This window comes from Nyctereutes procyonoides, unplaced genomic scaffold (genome assembly GCF_905146905.1).
Source record: "Nyctereutes procyonoides isolate TBG_1078 unplaced genomic scaffold, NYPRO_anot_genome, whole genome shotgun sequence".
Lineage (NCBI taxonomy): Eukaryota > Metazoa > Chordata > Mammalia > Carnivora > Canidae > Nyctereutes > Nyctereutes procyonoides.
In genome coordinates this window covers 16,279,771-16,302,871 of record NW_026575142.1, presented here as the reverse complement: position 1 = coordinate 16,302,871, position 23,101 = coordinate 16,279,771, and the positions used below count along the sequence as shown (strand labels likewise).

The window sequence follows — 23,101 nt, the reverse complement described above, 5'->3', positions numbered from 1 at the left end:
GTGTCTCATGAATAAATAAATAAAATCTTAAAAAAAAAAAGAATGGGAAGTGTTGAAAGAAAAGCATGTCCTGCTGGAAGTAAATCTCTGGAAATAGAATGTGTAAGGCTGCATTAGTCAACATTATTCAGTTTTGTCTCCAGTTAGACTCCTCAAGGGTGGTACACTGATATCCATGTATTTCCTTTAGCATTAGCCATTTCTTATAGGAACTCATTAACTGTGTGGAATTCGTATTAGGTGGCTAAGGCCTTGAGTGATACTTTTAGTACAAATTTTGCTACAGATTATATACATCTTGTTGTCCCTGTTTTATTATTTTTGGTACTCAAGATTCATAAACTGCGCATAATTCCTCATCTGTTCTGCTTTTGAAAAGACTGAAGTTTCAGGAATTAGAAGCAGCATTTAACTTAACGATTCCTGGGAGTCTGCTTTATTTGTAGGCAGAATCACTATTAATTGTCATTAAATTTTTAGGTGAAATAATTTGCTAAGTATTCCATACTGAGAACTCCAAGCGTTACAACCTTCATAACTCTAAACATACATGCACATGTTTATATATACATACATACATATATTCATGTGTGTGTGGGTATAAATGATGAGGTAGGTTGGATTTAAAGTTAATTATTTGAATTCTTTTAGGTGTACCAATCCACTGAACTCTTTCCTAGTTGCTCCTAAACCAAATTATTCCCAGGAAAATCAAATGAAATTCTTCAAATGATCTCTAAGTGGATCATTTACTCTTCCAAAGAGCTTTTATGTTGTTGTTCCCAAGAACAATCTTATCTAACCGCATCTTCTGAATACTCATAGAATATCTATTTTGAAATCTGAAAAGATTTATCTTGTATACTCACATGTGCCTGGGCAGGAAATTATCTTAGAAAATTGTGTTTCAATTTATAATAACTTGTAGAGTATACCATACTACCTCTCTTGGCAGCTTATTGCCATTCCTAATAATCTAGATAGCCAGCAGATATTTCCTGATGTGCAGTCCACGTCTCTCCTGCTGCTTTGGCTTGTTCTATTTGATTGTTATGATACTGATGTTATCCTATTCATGGTCCTTTCCTCAAGGCTGGGCAATCACAGCATTTATAACTGAGTCAATAGTTATGGTCACATTCCAGTTTCCTTAAGTGCCTCCATCTTGAGCAGCCCTCTGAGTCCCAATTTTTGTAATGTGGCTGAGGAGCTGTGAGAATGCCATCTGTTTCCAAGAATAGGGCCATACACTTGACTCTGAAGATGGCACTCCTCATCCAAATCAAGATTTGATACTTAAGGAAGCTTGCTTGCACAGCTAGGTTGACCCTCACTTTGTAGGGAGATGTGGCCATTTGAGAGTAATTGAATATAAGATGAGCCTGGCATGGCATTTATACAGCATTTTTGTTTATGGAGTATAATTGCTATACTCAGCTTCATATAAAGCATGGGAGTAATAGGATCAAATTAAGGAAAGCTACTTATCTGGAATAGCAGGGAAGTTCCCTAATGAAGAGATCTGATAGACCATGGAATAGTCTTCCCCAGGAAGGCTGGTCTCATTGAGATGTGGTTACTCACCATGGAACTAAATCGTCCCCCACTGGATGCATCTCAGGCCCTTTTCATTTTGGTTTGTGACTTTGATTTAATTGGAAGAGTCTCACATCTGTTGTTGACTACCAAATGCTATGCTTTTCAAGTTCTAGTTGTGGCACAATCACCTAATGAGCTTTTTAAAATGTGAATTCTTGGGCCCCATTCCCAGAGATTCTGTTTTATCAGGTCTGTGTATTATCTTACGATTTTCATATTTACCGTTTACGTTTCCTGGATGATTCTGATGTACGTGTGTTATCTACTCCATTTTGAAAACCCATGAGTTAGGGCCACTTTGGGAGGAATCCCAATCTTCTAGTAAGTACATCTATGCATTTTGATTTGTTCCTTTTCCTCATTCTAATAGTCTACTTTGTCCCACCACCAGGGCCCCTTTTTACTTACAGAGAGGGATCATGTTTGGTGGAAGAAATGCTTGGTGAAAGGCTAGAGATTGCTCAGAGATGTTTCCTGCTCCAAAGAGCCCCCAGCCTCAATCTGATCTTCCCTGCCTTTACTGTGAGGCAGCCGGGTATAGGGCACTCTTTCCCAAAGTTCTGTGGCATATTAACAGTTACTAGAAAAGGGTTAGTGTGGGTTGGAGTCTGATGACAGCTAGCACCTATAAGCATGAGAGGTCCAGGCCTTCCAGAGAATGGGCTAGAAAAATCTGTGTCATGTCTTAAAGTTCTCACTAAGTGGGCAGAACATTAGCCTAGTGATGTAACTATGGTGTAATTTTAGAGAAACCCAATTATACCAGTGGAACAAACATAGTGGAACTGGAACTTGGGAAGAATAATTAAAGGGATCACCTACATGGGGCTTATTCCTCTTACACCAGATTTCAGACATGCAGTGTAAAACTAATTTCAGACCATATCGGCTATTCATGACCAAACTCCTATATCAGCAGTAGTTATAATAGCAAAGAGTTATTGGGTGCTTACTTAATGGCAGGCTGTGTTCTAATCATTTTATATGTAATATATCAATTCTCAAACTGCTCTACAGGGTAGGAGCTGTTAGTATATCCATTTTATAGATGAGAAATTCAAGATAGAGAAGAGCCAAGTAATAATGCCTAAGGTCACACAGCTAGTAAATGGTGGTGAATAGACTTGAATTCATGAAGCTTGACTCCAGAGCTATGCTCTTTTCTACTATGCTAGACTGCTTCTATTCCACCACAATGGTGGTAAAAAATATAATAATTAAAATGACAGTCACTTGAACTCAGCAGATTTAATATGGTAAAAGAAAGAATTAACAGACCTGAAAATAGGTCAGTAGAAATTAACCAGTCTGAAGAACACAGAAGAAAAAAAAAATCAAGGAAAAGTGAAAAGACCTGCAGAGAACTGTGGAATACCATCATAATTTCAACAGACATGTAAAGGGAGTCCAGGAAGGAGGAAAGAGAGATAAGTGTTCAGAAAAAGCATTTAAGAAATAATGGGTGAAAACATCTCAAGTTTGGTGAAAAACATTAGTCCACATAAAACAAAAGCTCACTAAACCCAGAGTAAGATAAATACCTATACACATCATAGTCTGTTAAAGAGGAAGACAAAATCTTGAAATCAGCAGGGGAAAAAACAACTGACAGTGGACAGAATAATATCAATATGATTTATGGCTAACTTATCACCTGAAAATGGTAATCAGAGGGTAGTGCAATGACATATTCACAGTCCTAGAAGAAATTATCAACCAATAATTTTATATCTAGCAAACCTACCCCTCAAAAATGAAGGCAAAATAAAAGCGATCCTAGATAAAGACTGAGATAATTTGTTATTAGCTAACTTGCTTTTGTAAGAAATACTAAAGATTGTCCTTCAGGCTGAAAGGAAATAACAGATGGTAACTGAAATCCACAACAAGAAATAAAGAAGTAAAGAAATGGTAAACATGTAAGTTAATGTGAAAGACTTCCTAAATACATTTTTCTTATTTTCTCTCAACATCTTTAAAAGAGAGAAGATTTTGGGCAGCCTGGGTGCTCAGTGGTTTAGTGCCACCTTCAGCCCAGGGCGTGATCCTGGAGACCTGGGATTGAGTCCCACGTTGGGCTCCCTGCGTGAAGCCTGCTTCTCCCTCTGCCTGTGTCTCTGCCTCTGTCTCTCTCTCTTTCTCTCTGTCTCTCATGAATAAATAAATAAAAATTGAAAATAAAAAAATAAAAGAAGATTTTAATGAAGCAATAATTACAGCATTGTGTTCTTAATATTAGACAATATTGAATCCAGGACCCAAACATTAATTAATCTAAGAAGTGCACCTTTTAATAAATGCTATTTGTTTAATGAACATATAAGAAGTATATTTATGGCATCATACTTATAAAATAGAAACTTACAAACTACATAAATTACAAGGAGATATATGTGACCGCAGAAGTTATTTATTGAACTTCTTTCAATCTATGACAGATATAATAAGTAAAAAAACAATGGTATAGGTTTTTGTGAAAGTTTCAGAGGCACTTTTAAAGAGCATTCTCTCTTCATAAGGGGCAAGGTTTGATCTATATATTTTTATATAATTGTATAGTAATACATATTTATATTACATATATAAATGTACTATACATGTGTATGCTCATTTAAAGATATATACTTATTTTTATCTCTAAAAATAATCTAAGAGGAAGTTGAAGAACATATAGAACATATTATCAGAATACTATATATCAGAATTAAGGAGAAATAGTTAAAGCAGGGATTAGAGGCAAATTCATAGCCCTAAATACTTATATTAATAATCAAGAAACAATGAAAGTAAATAAATTAGGCTTCCCATCCAAGGAATGAAGAAAAAAAAATTAAGCCTAAGTAAAAGCAAGTGTTTAATAAACAGAAGTGGAAGTTAATGAAGAAAATATAGCAGTTATTTAATAAAATAGAAATGAAAGTTAATGAAGTAAAATATCGGAAGCAATAGAACTAATATGTAAATCTTGAGCTTTTGGGGGGAGTAAAAATAACAAAATAGATGACTTGTTAACTAATATAATCATGAAAAAAGAAAGTTTAAACATGGATAATTTTAAAAAGAAGTAACCACAGACATAGAAGAAATCAAAAGAATCATGAGAGGTACCTTTTTTCATTTCCTTGCAAATAAACTTGACTCCTGAACAAAGTACATTATTTTTGTAGGGACATATAATTTAGCCAAAGAAAAGACACGAGGCAAAAGAATGCAGCATTATCCACTAGTCACTCAACAACTAGGATGAAATGAGAGAGATTATAGACTTACCTCAGGCAGGGTCTGAGACCTTAAGAGAGGACAAATGGGCATTATGTTTACTCAGTAAGTTTCTGATGATATGATGTATTTATTCATCTTCATTTTTATTAATATGCAATCATCATATCCCATTTGCTGAATATGCTGTATAAATATACTTGCTGGCACTGTGTGTTCCTGCTAGGAGAGTAGCAGCACTATGATAATATCATATAGCCCCTCACCCACATGTGCCCCAGGAGGGAACAACAGATTGATTTTTAAAAAGGAATCTGTGAAATAAATACAAATTCACTCATCAGTTATGTCTCCAGCATCCTTCTCCCATATTTCTGTTCCTTCAAAGGTTGCTAGGCAACCCAGTAGAAAAATAGCCAAAGCCCTTATAAAGAGAAGACATGCTTACAATGTCAGAAAAATAAATGTGGGCTTGCTCACATGGGGTTGCTCACAAACTGCCAGGACTTGAGACATAATTCATTCAATAGCAATGATTGTAATTGATCTTAAGGATGGTGAAAACAATTGACCATAATCTACCCAGAAGAGACATGACTCAAACCACCCATGTGTGAGAGGGGGTGCTGCTCTGATGGTACCTTTTGCCCTTGAAAGGGGATGAATGTCTGTTGGTTCCTGCTGGTGCCAGTCTCTGCCTAAGTCTGTGTGATTCCATTCTGCAGTTAGCAACAGTCTCTATAAAACCTCTTTAAAGCTCACAATTGTTAACACTCAGACATCCTTAGGAACTGCTGCTTCATCTCCCCTCGTGTTTAGTACATCTACTTGATTTTAAGTGGAGCCTGCTTCTGTGGGTGTTGGCATGCATATTGTCTCTGGGGGCCCAGGCTCAGATTGCTCTAAGAAACTACACAGCCTTCCTACCTGGCGTGTGTGCCAGGGTCCGCTCACAGTGACAGGTGTTGATATTCAGCTGTTAATTTCCCCCATTAGAGTCAATGTGGTAGGATCTGATGATACAATCTGTTCATCTGAGGTCTGCCCTGGTTTTTCCTATCTAGAATATATTGCTAACTTTATTGAAACAATAAAAGAAGGAATAGATTTGCAATCTTCCCTTTAAATGGTTTTGCTTTGCTAGTAAAAAAAATCCATAGCAGTCAATTTCTTTTTGTCTATTATAAATTTATTAACAGTGTTGTAATTAGGTGCATGGCTTTGCCTTAGAGGACAAATGGTGCTTCTTGAACTGTGACATTAGCCTGATTGTGGTAAAATGACCCATTTGGTTTTACCAGCTGTGACTTTGGAGGGAGCTGAATGACAGAGGATACATAAAACTCAACAGATGAAAATCTTCTCAGCTCATACTCCTAATTACTGATCCTTCTGCATCTCAAACAAAATATTCTTTGGATTGGCTTGCTAATGTCTTGGTGATCTGAAGAGTACTATGCTTGAATTGACTTATCAAATTGGGCCCATATTCCCCCATTAATATGACGTAAATTGCTCTGGCTGACTCTAAAGATGTTGTGTTGTCTAATTCAACTGAGAGAAATTCCCAAGTGGGGAAGCAGAACGACGCAATGATTGCAGTTGTGTGCTCTGGGATCAGGCTGCCTGCATTGCAAACCTTCTAACTTCTCCAAAACCCTTGGTTTCTTTATTTCTGAAACAGGGAATTGTGTAACATGCCTCACAGAGTATATGTGAGGGTTAGATGAGTAAATTCTTAGCACAGTGCTTATACATAATAAGCTCTCAAGAATTAAGGATAAAGAGCCCAGATATAATATTAGACTCTTCAGAAAAATGGTCCAGCTGAAGAAAAGCCATGGGTTCCTGACTGGGCTTGAGAGAATAGGGAGAAGAACCGTTATCAGCTCCTGTGAGCCAGCTTACTATCTCGCACTTGTAACTATGTTGGTAGGAAAGGGGGGCCCAGAAGAAAAGGAAATTCTCCTCTGTGGCCATTATTCTGGCAAAAGAGTTTTGAACCACACTTTCATTAATTCTTTTCTTTTCTCGTCTAAAAGAAATCTTAGAGGCAGAGAGACAGGAAAGAATAAGATGAAGTGTCATATTACTTGACTCTTCAATTTTCAGCTCACACAAAGTTGAAACCATAGAAATAGAAAATCACAGATTAAGTCTGTTTGTGGTCCTGTACCCTCATTGATTTTTGTCTTGGGTACCTTTTTCTAAGTTTTTATTCTTGTCTTGCCATTTATCCCAAGTAAAGCTTTGGCCAATACAAGTTTACAATAAGATGCTTTCCAGAACATTCCCATTTCAATAAGGAACTTCTGGGATAGAAAACAGTGAGTCTTAATAAGGAAATTTCATGCATCGTGCAAAACAGATTTTTTTTTAAGATTTTATTTATTCATGACAGACACACACACAAACAGAGGCAGAGGGAGAGGCAGGCTCCATGCAAGGAGCCCAATGTGGGACTCGATCCGGGGCTCCAGGATCACATCACACCCTAGGCCGAAGGCAGGCGCTAAACCACTGAGCCACCCAGGGATCTCCCAAAACAGATGTTTTAAGTGGGGGAGGAAGAGGTTTCCATTATTTCTTCTTTACCTCTGAAATATATCTAGCAAGTGCACCTAAGGTCAGAGCATACTGAACTCATTCAGTTGATGATGGCTGGAAGTAGCCGATTGCAAGCCTGAAATAGAAATTTCCTTAAAAAATTTAGTTTTAGCTAAAAACAGACCATTGTAACACTCCAGCATCTGTGTTTTCATTCATTTCCTTCCTGTACCAGTTATCAATTTATTGCTTTTCAGCTCTGACTCTACCCTTCTTGCCCTGCTTTGTGATACTGGAGTAACCTCCCTAAACATTCCTCCTTTTCCATATGGGAGATGTTAGACTTTGTCAGTAGAGGGCACTGGAAGGCCACTGCAAGAAGAAAGGGTCCTCTTCCCAGTTTTGGTGTACTTTTTTCTTGCAACTGTGGCTTTTGCCTCCCAGCGGCATTTGGGACCCAGTGGTGCTCACCCTACAGCAAGTTTTACCAATACTCATTGAGCAGCTTCCCACTTAAGAGTCAAAGGCATCCTGGCAGGTGGTTTCCTGTTTGCCAGCCAGGCTTTCCTCACCTCAGAGAATTTCACCATCCCTGGGCCAGAGTCACATCCTTTCCAGTGAGGTATGAACCTAGGCCTTGGTTTTGGGTCAGGGGCTCTTCTAAATTAGTTTCTTCCTTGGATATTCTGTGTCAGCTAGAGGTAGTAGCTCTTTTCCAGTATTGCTCTTCTTGTGCTTATTAGAATTCTTTACTCCTCAGTATTTAATCCTGTATTATAAGTAATTATTTATATTACATTTTCCCCATTCTAGTTAATAGTGTTTTTTCTGCCTTCTGATTGAACCCAAATTGACAGATCCTTAGAGGATCAGGTGTGATGTATAGAGATGATGAGTTTGGGGAGGCATGTCCCAGCACCTTTCCCTTCTCCCTTCTCTTGGGAGTTAGCCTGCTCTGGTGATTGTTCTCAGGCAGCAGTCAGCTCAGTGGCCAAGGCTCTGCTCCTGAAGACCTATGGTGGTCCAGCCCTGGGCCCAAGGCCTGCCAGGTAAGTTTGTCCAGCTCTTTCTTTCAGTTTTAACTTTTTAAAACATTATTTATTTGAGAGTAAGAGAGCATGAGCAGGGCAGGTGAGTAGAGGGAGGAGCAGACTCCCTGTTGAGCAGGGAGCCTGACATGGGGCTCTATCCTAAGACCCCGGGATCATGACCTCTTTAGTTTTGCCTATCCCCTGGCCCACTGCCTCATCATGGTGATTTTTCATACCAATGTATAAAGCTGTTTTTCCTTAAAATGCCATCCTAATTGCGGCATGGTTCTGTATCTCCAGAATGCTTAGACATACTCTAATATTCACCTTCAATGAGCGGGACCCGCAGAGCACACATAAACAGTCCCAGAATTTGGTGATAGGAAAACATTTAGAAAATTACCTGATCTGTTTGAAACACATCTCTTTACAATCATGAATGACAGATTATGCATTTAAAACTGTGGGAGAAAAATAGACTTGCGGCTTCTACTCTGTGCATGAAGGACCACTGAGGAAAAGGATCATTAGCCAGCCCTTGGGTAAAGTCTACTTCCCTGATACATTGGACACTAGCAGTTGATGGCATTGCTGAGTTCTTGTTGAAGGAGGAAATTGAAGAACCAGGTGTCAGCAAATGATCACATTGGCTCAGACCGTAAGCCACACACCACTTGTCCCCTCCATCATCTCTGTTGACATGGCATATTTTATTGTCCTTGACTTTCTCCTGCACTCTGCATGCATGGTTGAGTTGCTTGTGTGTCATGTGTGTTTGCATAAGGAGAGTACAGCGGAGAGAAAGGTACTCCAGTGTGTTTTAGAGAGAATGAAGAAAAATGCAACTTCTACGAACATTTGAAATGTTGGGTGTAGTGGCCAAAGATTAATAAAGCTCTATAACACATCCTAATCTCCAACATAGGCCTGGGGTAATAACCTCTGTCATGGGGAACATAATGTAATCTTGAGATTCTGAGATGACCTTTGAACAGATTCTAACAGGGCTAAAAAACCAGAGGAAGTGAGTATATTGTCACTTACTGGTGGGAAGTGGTTAAGAATGGGTTTGTTATGAGCCCTGTAATTTGATATGGTAACTTTCTATTTTAAGAATTAAAGCTTAACATTGTAAATAGTATTATTTTAGAGATAGGGTCAAATTAGGTCATTAAGAATCAGAATCAGGAGCACCTAGATGGCTCTGTCACTTAAACATCCAACTCTTGATTTTGGCTCAGGTCATGATCTCAGGATCATGAAATTGAGCTCCTCCTTGGGTGTTCTGTCCTGGATGTGGAGTTGCTTAAGATTCTCTCTCTCCCACTGCCCCACGCCCCACCCCAAATTGTGCACTCTCTTAAAAAAAAAATACTAGCATAAAAACACTCAAGTTTAGCCATTTCTTCAGGTCTGTATTTCCTTATAAAGGTTCCCATGTCATGTAAAATGTCTATTAAGTGAATTTGTATGCTTTTTTCTTATTACTCTGTCATTTGTTACAGAGGTCCTAGTGGGGAACTTAAAGGGTAAAGGAAAAAGTACTTTTGTTCTATGTACACCTCCTTCCAGACACCTCCTTGTCTGGTGTTCTCCTTGCAGACCTTTTCTTCTCCTTTTTCCCTGCTTCAAACGATTGACTCTGATTGGGAAATGCCTTTATGGTCGATTAAGCACTTAGCATGGATGTCTTTTCCAACCTGGAACTGTCTTTCACATTTATGGAGAGTGCAGTGTATAGCATTGTGATTCCAATTTCTGTGTCCTTTTCATAACATCTATTTTCTGACTTTAAAGAAATATCTTCAACTATTTAATTTTTTCAAATGATTCCTCTTTAGCAGATTTATATTATATGTATATTTTGAATAAATCTTGGTCTATGCCCCATATGTCAAGGTAATTACCCAGAGATACTCACTGTTCAAACCAGGTAGCAGATTCTTGTAAGTGGCAGAAGGGAATCCAGCAACAGGGTTCAAAGCTTGGTACTGGTGGAATTAAAACAGTTCAGATTTCCCATTCACAGTGTATGCTATGGAGTGGTGATTTAGGGGCACTCTTCACAATCCTACCAGGCCTTTTCATGGTCATTTCCTCCTCTGCCTTGGAATTTCTTACTGGGCCACCTAGAGAAGATGAGTCAGTGCCTACTCTCTGCATTTAAGTTATGTAACAGGTTCCGAAATGTTCAGTGTTCACTACCTAAGAAACCTTTTAAAAGGTTTCCAACTTCTAAAAGTTAGAAATCACACATAACATATGGCATGTGTAAACCATTTCAGCCTTCATTTTAATAGTGAAAAATATAGAAACAGCCTGAATATCAATGACTGAATGGATAAACTGTAGTATTGCCCACATTGTGGAATGCTATTTACGTATCAAGTTGGCATGAGATGATCTTTTTCTTTTCTTTCTTTTTTTTTTTTTAAGATTTTATTTATTCATAGAGACAGAGACCCAGGCAGAGGGAGAAGCAGGCTCCATACAGGAAGCCTGACATGGGACTCTATCCCGGGTCTGCAGGATCACACCCCAGGCTGCATTAAACTGCTATGCCACCAGGGCTGCCCAGCATGAGATGATCTTTAAACCATGTTCTTGAATGTAAAATCTAAGTATCAGAACACTTATGCGTAACATTTAATCCCATTTCTACTGTCCCCAATGTAAGAGTATTATAAAATTTATATTGTATCTATTATATACTTAAAGCATAGCAAAACAGTCTATATATATTTATAGAAAATATTAAAAGTACATATAAAAAGGTCTGAAAGAATACAAGCCACACTGATATGGGCAAGAGCCTGAGATTGGGGGTGGTAGTGAAGAGGTATTTTGCTTTTTGCTTTCTACTGAATGAGTGTAGAAGGAGATGCCCCAGAACGTGCCACTTTGGCATAAAGATTATTTTGAGTTAAAAGTGATCAAACCCCAGTAGATGCAGGAAAAGCTTTCTGCCTCTCCCTTACATGCCTCAATTTACACTGGAAAAAAAGAGCAGTATCAGGAAGAGAGCTGAGAACTGAGACTCTCCCTTACCTAAGAAATGGTCTGCATAATGGGGCAAACGTTTGTTTTTCCAAACATTTCCTTTCACCTCCCTGCTAATGGTCTTTTTTCCCTTTGTGTTTTCAGGCTCCTACCCCTCTTCTTAGCTCCTATAAGCTTCACGTTGCCTCATTAGGATTCCATGTCTGTGTGGATTCCCCATAAATATACTATTAAATTTGACTTTCCCCCTATTAATCTGTCTCATGTCAATTTGATTCTAAGTCCAGCTAGAAGGACCACAGGACAGAGGAAGGTCTTCTGCCCTAACACTATGTCCTTGCATTGAGGAATTTTCTACATTAAGATGGAGTCATGTATTACTAATAGATAGAAAATAATTTTAACTAATTGATTTTGAACAATTAAGATGTGACTTAGGGAGAAAAACAACTTTGGCTAGGGCTAGGTGGTGATACTTAGGGATGAGACACAGACACATACGTAACCATTCAATCTCATAAGTGAATCTACCAATTGTAGATCAGGATGGCAGCTCTGCTGCTGTGGTTAATACGCTCAGAGCAATTAATTGTGCTCAGCATCTTACTTTATTACTTTTATGAGTAAATAAATAGAATACCATTTGAATACACTGCCAAGAGTTTATTGAACCACATATTAATGATTTATTAGTTATTATACTAATGTTTTATGTCTTCCTCTCTATACTCCCTCTCTTTCCTTAAAACCCTTCTCCCCTCACCAACTGGTGTATGTACCCTGTTTAGGACCTGCCTTAAAATTCACAACTTCCAGGAAGCTTTTCTTAATTAACTCAGCCTCACTGAGAAATTTTTTACTCAGCATCTCTTTGGTGAGTGTGCCTTAGGGTTGAGGACTTCATTTTGCACCTTCCAGAGGTGTTACTTGCTAATTATTTTTTCTGTCATTTTTTGCATATATATTCTCTTAATTCATCTTCCAATGTAATGGACTCTGCATGAGATAAAATATAGAAAACAGGAGTATGGATATTGAGATAGAAATACTTGTTTAAAACCTGATGCTTCTGCATTTTGTTAGATGTTTTAAAGAAAATTTCTTCTTGTAAGCTGCATTTTCCCCACCTGTGAAACTGGAGTAATAGTTTCTATTTCATAGGATTCTTTGGCAAGGAGCTTGGTGGTAGTTAGCACTCAATATGTGGTAGTTATTAGTATTGATCTCTTTCTATCTCCAACGCACCATGCATATGTGTATAATGGTCCTAACATCAGATAATGTCTGTGATGAGATTTTAATCATGATTTATTTCCTCTTTTTGGTCAGATATGTTCAGGGATCTGGGGATGTTTGGGCTTCAAAAGAATAGAGATGAGGCTTATATTGTCAAATCCAACTGGTGTCACCACCAAAGGGGACTCCTTTGTCCCTCAAACCCTGCTTGTGTGAATAATTTAGTTAGAATTTGTTCACATCCAAAGGAGCTGTTTTGCTTTGTCTAATTTTATGCTGCTTTGGGGACTAAGTCATATTTTGCTCTGGCATCATTTCTTGGCTTACTTACAATAGATGTATGTTTGTGTGTGTATTCATTCATGTAGTCATTCATTGAGCAAAAATTTATGGAGTGCTTCTGTGCTGAGTACTAAGGATACACATGAAGCATGAGCTGGAACATACAAAGTAGACAAATTGAAGATAGCATTCTAAATGAAAGGTACAGCAGATGCAAAGACCCTGAGGCATGAAATAACAGGACCCGCTTTAGGACCTACAAATACTATATAATACATTCCTGCAGCATCAGGTGAAAGGGGGAAGTGGTTTGAGATGAGATTGGGTAGATGGACAGGCAAGGCCATTTATAATATCATGCAGAGGGGTTGAGATTTTTATCATGCTGGCAGTGTGGATCTACTGAAGAATTTTGAACAAGAAAATAACAAGATCAGATTTGTATGTTACAAAGAAATTCTAGCTGCCAATGCAAGATGGATTAGAGGGAGATGAGGATAGAGGGAGGGAGAAAAATAAAGAGGCTACTGTAGTAGTTTGGGTATGAGATGATAAGTGACTGAACTAGGACATGAAAGAAGGGATGAGGTGATTAGAAAGGAATTTAGGGGGTAGAATTGATAGGACTTGGTCTCAATTGATGTATTAGTTTTTTATTGCTGTCATAACAGATTACCACAAATTTAGCAGCTTAACATAGCACAAATTTGTTATCTCCTAGGTTAAAAATCTGACATGGATCTCACTCAGCTAAAATCAGAGTGTTGGCAGGGCTGCAACTCTTTCTGGAGGCTTTAGGGGAAAATTGGTTTCCTTATTCCTGTTTTTAGCAGAATTCAGTTCCTTGCAGTTCTAGAATTAAGGTCCCCAATTCTTTGCTGGCTATCAGCAGAGGCCCATTCCTATCTTTCAGAGGCCCATGCATTCTTTGACACCTGACACCCTTTCCCCTGCCTTCAAAGCCAGCAGTGGTGAGTAGAGTCCCTTTCACACTTTGAATCTCTCCTGCCTCTTCTTTCTGCCTCTCTTTGCTGTTTTAAAGGAGTAGAGATTAGGGGCACCTGGGTGGCTTGGTTGGTTGGGTGTCCGACTCTTGATTTCAGTTTAGGTCGTAGTGTTAGTGTCATGGGATTGAGCCCTGTGTCATGGTCCTTGCTCAGCGGAGAGTCTGCTGGAGAGTCTCTATCTCCCTCTTCTTCTGCCCCCCACTCAAATGAATAAATAAATCTTAAAAATAATAATAATGGACTAGAGGTTAAATGGAGTCCATCCAGATAATTCAAAGTAATCCCTCGCGTCCTTAACCTTCACCATGTTTGCAAAGTGGGAAGTAGAGTGTTCAGAGGTTCTAGGCGTTAGAATGTAGACTTCGGAGGAGCCATGATTCTGCTTTCTCCAGGTGGATGTGGGGTTACGGGAGAGGGTAGAACCCAAGTTTCTGGTTCCAACAACCAAGTAGAGTGCAGATTTAGGGGAAGAAGATAAGTTTGGTTTTGAACATGCTGACTTTAAGGTGCCTCTGGGAAATAAAAGGGGTAACATGTAGTAAGTAGTTGGATGTATTAGCCAAAAGGGAGAGGAGAAATCAAGGCAGGAGATAGAGATTAGGGAGCTGCTGACACACAGTGAGCCCTCGGGGAATGTGTAGAATGGGAAGAGAACAGAATGCTGGAGCCAGTGATATTCTGGGTACACCAGAGAGTGAAGCACTCACGGAAGGAACTCAAGAATAGCCTGTGGGGTCTCAGTTTCTTTGTGACTCAGTTCTTCCTTTCTCTGCTACCTAGCTATTTTCTCTGCATTCCCTGGTTTTCTGCCTGCTTGTAGTTTCTGCTTCCTGAAACTTAAGCTTGCACACTGTGCTCTTTGGCCTCTCCCATCTGCCTTGTCATCATGGATCTCTTAGCTTCAGCTCTCATTACTAAACTCCTTCATTCTTTTGTTTGGTGTGTGTGTGTGTGTGTGTTTAGTTCAAGGTGGGGGAAGCAACTAAAGAGAATCAGATTGACCCAGATTATCATTTTACATCATGCCGTGGCATACACCAACAGTTTAAATTAGGATTGGCTATCCAGAGGCCAGGTGCCCATGTCAGTCAGATGCTTCTCCATTTCAGGAACTACAAAGGATTCAGTTCAGCTGTTCAGAAAATCAGTTTATTAGGCTTTGAGGGAAGAAGAGAAGGTTAACTTGATCTCCATTATATTTACTGGATCCAGGTCAAAAATAGGCATATAATAGGTACAGGACTCTCTTTAACATTGCCCCATTGAGCCTAGCCTCATGTAGCTCTAATGGTGTCTGTGCGCAACAGATCATCTTAATAGAAATTGAATTTGGGGTCCAAGTTACAGGAATAAAATCCAGGCAGGCAAAACTCTGATCAAGTACAGGTTTCCCCTGCTACCCAAAAGTAGAGTATTCTTATGAAACCTTTCTTGAGCCAGAATAATGTAAAGCAAAGAAGCAATTGCCATTGATTTATAGAAACATTTTTTAGCATTCCCAGCCCCAAAAGATAACCTCTTTTAGGTTTTTCTAATACCTTAGGACACATATTGCTAACAGATGCACAAAATAAATCAAGATAAAGTAGAAATGCTCACAGACACAATTCAAGGCTATGGCAGCTTGATGCTGAGAAGTTGAGTGTAGTTCCCAGGGAGGGAGGTTGGTGGGGCCTCTTTTTCTGCTTGGGCTTTGCACTGCCCCAGTAATGGCTTGCTGCAAAACATTGAACACTATTTTCGCTTTTTGCCTTTTTCTTGTAAAACCAAAATATATGTTTATAAACATTATCTAAATTAGAGCTGGTTATTTAGATTCACAGCCCTTCCAGCCACTCACCATTCATATATTCTGCAGGCTCTTGGCATCCATACATAAATGAGTGATGCCTGCTTGTCTCTGAATCATAGCTATGCACTGACTCTCCCATCACACTGAACATGAAGCATCTCATCTTGTTTTGGAGAGAGACTCTCAGGGCAGAGTTGCCCATCTTGCATCTGTAGTGTTGACAGCCAACAAGGTTTCATCGTTTTTATTTGGTGCTCTTCCTGGATGGCGAGAGAACTGGAATTTATATTGCCAGTGGAAACAAAGTACCATAAAGCCTTCAAATTCCTTTTAGTTTTCATTGCACACAGATAATAATCTTTCACAAGATCTCTGTTTACTGAACCTAAGTATGATGGATCAACTCCAAGAAAAACCGGGCACCTACCTACAAGGTCAAATAAGCTTCTCTGAAACCAACTTCGTATGATGCCAAGCTTCAAAGAAGATGTTTCCTTGTGTGAGGTTCATGTGAGGCCAGTGGGGGTTGGTGATCCCTTGCTCCCTCCTCCATGCCCTGCTGCAGAGTTTTAGGCCAGCTCATAAACCATCACTCTGGCCTGTAGTTCCTGCTGATAACCACACTGAAAACGGGAAAGTGCAGTGTTCTCTACACAAGAGTGGACACTTGCCATCCATTTCTCCAGTGGACCCTTGCTGGGTCATTGTTTAATTGTAGCAGAGGGATGAACTTTCATGCTCAGATGGCCAGTGTTGAGCCTACTAGGGTTGTTTTAATCAAGTCTGTTTATTTTGTCTACAGATGACTTCTTGGTCATGGTTAACTGCTTTAGGGGTGAATTAAGTCTATTAGATAGTAAATTGCTTTGAGCAGCTCTTCTCTCTGGAACTGACCTCAGTGAGAACAGAATGAGCGGAAAATGTTAGAAAAGCATGGGAAGTTCAATTTTTGGAAAGAGCTCTAGGAAATGATGAAGGATAATCTCCCTGAGAGATGCCACACTGAGGCCTACAGCTGGGGCCTCAAATAGCTGGAGCCAGTAATAACAGATCAGCCAAATTAACACTGAAGCCAAAGTTATGTGATGGTACTTTTATTATTTAAAAAAATGCAAAGGAAAGATGAAGGCAAATATTATTTAATAAAATGAATGAGATAGAGGCAGTCTCCAAAATAATCGAAGGGCAACCTTAAGGTGCTTTTTCTTTCTAGCTGGGCACACAGAGAATTTTCATTTGGGTCTTTGAATCAGAAGATCCGAAGGATAATTAAGTTCTTAATGCAGAACACAGAAATCATATACTTCTCTCATCACTGTTTTTCCCTCCTGCTCTCTCTCCAGATCTGAAAGAATCATGTAGTCTAGCCTCAGAAAATTACTCATGTTCTTTGAACAGCCAAACTTTTTTACACTTCTGTGATGTGGTACATGTTGTTTTCTGAGCCTGTTGTTGCTTCCGTTTCCTTCTCTGTCTTGAAAAATCCATCCTAATCTTCAGGGGTCAGCTCAAGTTCATCTTCTTTATAAAGTCTTCTGGGACTCACCAGATTGGGCAAGTTGTTCCTTAATTGTGCTCCCACATATCTTCTTGTGTATATTTCTGTATCACTTACCAACTTATGTTCTTATCATGTAATAGGATAATACTCTGAAATATTGACTTGTTTAGGATTAATTGCATTATACCAATGGCTTAAAAAGGATGAAAGTTTACCTCTTTCTCCTATTAAGGAAGACTAAGGGGAAACAGTCTAGAGCTGGTATGGGAGCTTTGCAGTGTCATCATGAATCCAGTTTCCTATCGGTCTTCTTTGCCATACTCAGCTTATAGCTCTCATTTTCAAGTTTATCTCATGTTCAAAATGGCTGCTCAAGCTCCAGCCATCACATTCTTATTCCAGGAGGGAGCAGAGAGGGGAAGAAGGAAGATGGCATGTCTCCCCTCTTGTATGAAGGCTCCTGGAAACACCACTGAACGATTTTAGATACATATTGGCCAGAACTCAGTCAAACGGACACATCTAGCTGCAAGAAACTCTGGAAAAAGTTGTTTTTATATGGCAGCACTGTTAGTGAATAAAAGTTGTACTCAAAGAAAGAGAAGAGAATGAGTATTGAGAGGCAAATTACAATCACATTATCTGATACATTTTAAAATTTGTCATCCTTGCTGCTTCCCATTCTTCTACCTATTGAAGCTAAGCAATCTGTGGGTTTAGGAAGCAGTTAGAACCCAGGTGAAAACAAAGATAACACATGATGTGTTTAAGATTACACTCATAACTCAAATATACAGAAATGTAGCTTTATTTGCTGAAATTCATTTGCCTAGGAACCCTTACTTCCATTTATGGCTAGGAAAAAAGCTTTTACCAATTAAAAGTAATACCAGTTCTGTTTTTAAATGTACTCTCTTTGGGTAAATATTCAGTCAAATGCAGGACCTTTACCTTCCCCTTAGTCTACCTTTTCACCAGGAAGTGGTCTGGTTACAAGAGTTTTCCTGCAGCTCACTAGTTCTCTTGGACCTCCAGTACTTAGCTATGTTAGATGTCTGTCACCCTCTCTACCCAGGGACCCCTCTCTACCCTGGAACATTGTCTTAGGTGTTTTGCTTTCTCCAGTGCCTGTTGCAGAAGTTGACATGCAGGAAATATTAAAAATTTGACTGAGGAATTTATGTGTACTTTTTTTTAAGGGTTTATTTATTTATTCATGAGAGACAGAGAGAGAGAGAGAGAGGCAGAGACACAGGCAGAGGGAGAAGCAGGCTGCATGCAGGGAGCCTGATGTGGGACTTGATCCCGGGACTCCAGGATCACGCCCTGGGCTGAAGGCAGACACTCAACCACTGAGCCACACAGGCGTCCCTATGAGTGTACTTTAAATGCATCACATAATTAATTCACATGGTAGCATAATGATCTGAAAATTCTTATAAAATTTCTCTAAAGTCCCTAGCACTAGGTTTATAGCTTTCTTTCTTGTGGAATTAATAATACTCAGCTCTCAGTTCTAGTGGTTCTATGCTTGCCTCACCCCTCATTAGTGTCTGCTCCTTGAGGAATATTCCTGATCTCTGTAACTCTTATAGGTCCTACGGAAAACCGTGGACAGAGTAGGCCTTTAATCAATGAGAATGAAGGACTAAATGAATAGGGGCTGGCACCTTGTAATTTACCACTAATGAATGACTCCCACCCGGGAAGAAACAGAATGGATTTTATCAGAGCTATTTAGAACAATATCAGCGAGGACAAGTTGATATTTTGCCTTTAACTAAACACTTTTTTTTTAATACTTTTTTTTTTTTTTGGTAAGAAAAAAATTGCTTTTGTTTTTCAGAAATCCTCCACCTACTTTACTCCATCCAGAAGAATGGAGTGAGGAATTCAACCACTTTATTTCACGGTGAGTATTTCTTCCACTAAAAATTGCTTATCCAGCAGGGCCTTGAATAGTGATTGGAAATCCAAGCTATGGGATTTACTTGGTGCTAGAAGTTGTTATGCCTTTTAGCATGTTATGACACAGAATTTGTTCTAGTAAATGATAGAAGAGGCCTCTGCAGGATTTGAAAAATAAGGAGTTCTATTTGACTTTTGACTGTAATCAGTCCTCTTGGTCATTTGGGTCACATTTATCTGAGAATCTATTCACATTTATCAAATCTACTTGTCCTGGGGCAATTATTGCCAGTGATCTTTTTAATTTGGGAGGAGACTGAATGTCTGAAACGAGAGCCCACACTAGGCCCTGGGAAGAGACAGAGTGTAGCAGCCTTTCACAGGGGTCTTATAGCTTAGAAGTTGGGCTTTGCTCTAGGATCTTTGGGGTCGGAACACATCTCCAGTTCCCAAGATGGTTGAGGGGCAGAGTAGGATCTCAGGCCTGAGGCACCAAGGTGAACAGCCCCAGCCAGGGCTCAAGGCAGGGAGAACAAGATGAAAACCCAAGTGATGGGTGGTATATCCTATGGGAACTATGTTACTGGGAGCTAGGCAAGCTAGAATGGGACTAAGATAGGAGAGAGCCAACAGTAACACCAACAGGATGGTGACTCAGTTCTGGGAATATGAACTTTTGGGCTGGCCCCTAGTAGAGGACCACACTGGTCCTAGATCTGCAGAGGATCTCAGTGTGCTGGAGGGGACTGTGTGGCCCCAAACTAGGCGCCTGGTGAACTTTAGGGGGAGAAGTCCAGACCAGATGTTACAGGCCTATCCAGGCACAGGGACTGGGAAGAGATGTGTTCATTGTCTAGTAGATCAAACAAGGTGTTCAGAGGTCATGGGAGGAGAAAAGAAGTGCCTAAAATAGCCAATAAACAGTAAGTAGGGAAAGGTCAACACAAATTTTTCTAACTTATGCCTATGGGCAGACTAGCTTCTGCAAAGAGGCAGGGTAATGAAAGAAACTGGGTCCCTTGATCATCTTCCTTACTCATTCATAATACAGATCAGTAATTCCTATCTACGATTCTAGAATCCAAAGAGCTCTGAAAAATGAAAGTTTTTTGTACTTGACTCATTTAGCTACAGGCCTGGCCTTATGTGAACTGATTTGGTGGCAACACATGACCTAAACTGAAGTGAAGCTATTTATAGTCATTATTTATCTCACTCAGTGTGAATATTCATGTGAATTGCTTCAGTTATATTAATCTGTTTGATTATAGTGTGCTGCCCCAGATCCTGCTGGGGAATGTTATATAACATACAGTAAATGTACTGGTTTACTTCTCTAAAATTTGATAAAATTCTGAATTCCAAAACATACTTGACCCCAAGGATTAGTAGAAAGAGCTGTGAACCTATATTTAATTTTTGTTTCAAATGCATCACAGTTCAAGGCCCCTGAAATTGTTTGCTTATCCAGCTCCTCCTGGATTTGTTCCATATTCCCCAGGAGAGAAGAGTGGTAAATACTCCCAAGAACCCTACCAAGCAAAGCTGTATTGAAATGTGACCATAAAGTTCAAGGCCAGGGTATTTTTATCACCCCTGTAGTCCCCACTCTGGTGTTTCTACAAAGCCTGAAGAATGTAGAAGCAGTCACAACTCATGGTGGCAATGTCAGGCAATGGTGAGAGGAACAACAGAGCAAGAGGGATGATGCTCACATAGGAGCAGAGGAAGGGGTACTTCTGGGATTTGGGAGCCACAGAGGGAGGTAGAGAGAACTGGAGAACTAAAGATAGCCTGGTGACTGGGAACATACCCCAGGGAGAGAAATCCAGGGCCTATAGATTCCAGTGATTTTGTTAGCAAAGGCTGGATTTAAAGAGTTTCCTTTTCATTCCATTACTGCATATAGATTTCCTTGATTGACCTTCTTGAAGCTGTTGGCCTAGAAAAATCCATTATATATTCACAAATATGCCTTCCTATACCAGGCTCTTGTGATGCTTCTAAAATGTGACTTGACTCACCAAATTTTATCTTCTCTATATTTTTTCAAGAGTGTATTTAAACTGTGTTCTTGGTTTGAACTTGTCCTTAAACCAAACACAGTATTGCTTAGATAGATTTGGGAATAAAGGTACTTAATTGATGATGGAGTTGGGACTTTCAGGGTTAAACAGTACAGAAATCCCTCCCTACTATTGATTTTTCCTTATGGCACATACTATTATATGCCCATTTAAGTCTGCTTATGTTTTCCCTAACACTGAGAACTCTAGCTGCACTCATTCTGATTTGCTTTAGACTTAGAGGGTCTTAATACTAGAATGGAAGACAAAACACAAAAAACAATGCCTTTAGTATGCTACACTATCAGGGGCAAAGCAAAAGCATCTTGTTGAAACCACAGGAGAGGGAGAATCTGAAAAGGTTCTTATGAACCAGTGAAAGTAAATAGAAATCAAATGATTGTGTGCTTTACTAATTTAGGATATGGAAAAATGTCATCAATTTTGTTTGTTTAATGAGTTGTCCTTAAGGGTCTTATTAGTGAACCTAACCTAACCATTCTTTCCTGACTTCAGCTCCCAATCCTGCTTTCTGCATACCATCTTAGATTCCTCAAACATGAGTTCTTTTTTTACAAGATTTTTAGGAATATGGGTCTCAAGATTAGGGATTAATTATTATATTTTATATCTTTAGGTAGAAACCTGCCCACTATTCCCAGAGAATAACCTTTGGTTTCATAGATGAGCTTGCATACCCTAGACTGCCTACCAAGTGAAACTTGACTTTACTATTTCATTCTTTTTATTCAAATTTTTAATGAAATACAAACAATGACACTCACTGGGTTAGAAATGTCTATTTAAAGAGAGAGCCTTGATTTGCTTTTATACTTATCTTGCTCATATTGGGAAGAGGATAGAGGATTAAGGCCTCCGGATTATAAACTTTTCATTATTGATGGGACTGGGGTGAGGAAGAAGATTTTCTGATAATTTCAGGAAAGGTGTCTTTAGCTTGAATTATTCAGATGATTGCTTCAATTCCCATTGTAGACTGAATAACAGTGCATTGTATTAAGGTAAATAAACTGATTCTCTTTAAGGAATAAACAGGGTTAGAAATACTTTAACAGCTTTAAAACTTTTCATACCCTATCCCCATGTGACTGTTAAACCATAGCAGAGGTGATTCAGTAATTTTGATCTTTCTTGGTCCAAAGACCTGTATGACTTCTCCTTGATTGCTATGGTGGTCTAAAGGGATTGACCTGGCTCTAGCCTACTGATTATAGTTGTGTAAACTGGGGACAGGGTGTGTGTGTGTGTGTGTGTGTGTGTGAGAGAGAGAGAGAGAGAGAGAGAGAGAGAGAGAATGAGAATGTGTGTGTGAAAGAGAGAATGAATATGAATATGCATGAGGTAGGAGGGGGTGAGGGACATGCATGCTAGGAGGTGGCTTGGTGTTTTCTCAGGTTTCTAGGCTTCTTAATTTGGAGATGCTAGGAGAGTTTTAAGAAGTTTTGTAATCTTATTAGTAAACATTTTGTGGTTAAAAAAAGAAACAGCATTTTGGTTTTGAACCTTTGGTCGTTAGTGGTAATTGACTCATTTATATGTGTTAGTTATGTATTTGTCAAAGCATGACTCCTGACAGCTTAGTTATGATAAATTAAGCATGATATGCTCACATAAATTCTACATTGCTTTTTATCCGTATACTGGGACCCTGTCTGATGTTTTTTGTCACCCTTGTAATGTGTAGTTGGCTTTATAGAGATTTCATTATCAGCCCTTTCCCCTATGGCTAAAGCTATTTGCATAACAAGTTTATCTGGTTCAAGTTTCAGCCAAACTTCTGTTTTGTCAGAAGACTCCATTCAGAAGTAGCCTTTTGACAAGATAACAATAATTTTCCTTTGCCAATTTCATCTTTATCCTAAAGGATGTCACTTTTTTTTCAATTCAAACTA

The 23,101-nt window shown here is 39.1% G+C and overlaps 1 protein-coding gene across 1 annotated transcript in view; it reads left to right on the top strand.

Annotated features, from left to right (window-relative positions):
• Nucleotides 1-23,101, top strand: part of MYO3B (myosin IIIB) — a 384,379-nt gene that overhangs the window by 92,154 nt on the left and 269,124 nt on the right. Inside the window, exon 8 of the mRNA XM_055307747.1 lies at nt 19,061-19,126. Coding sequence (XP_055163722.1) covers nt 19,061-19,126 — 66 coding nt within the window. The remainder of the gene's footprint in view (nt 1-19,060; nt 19,127-23,101) is intronic.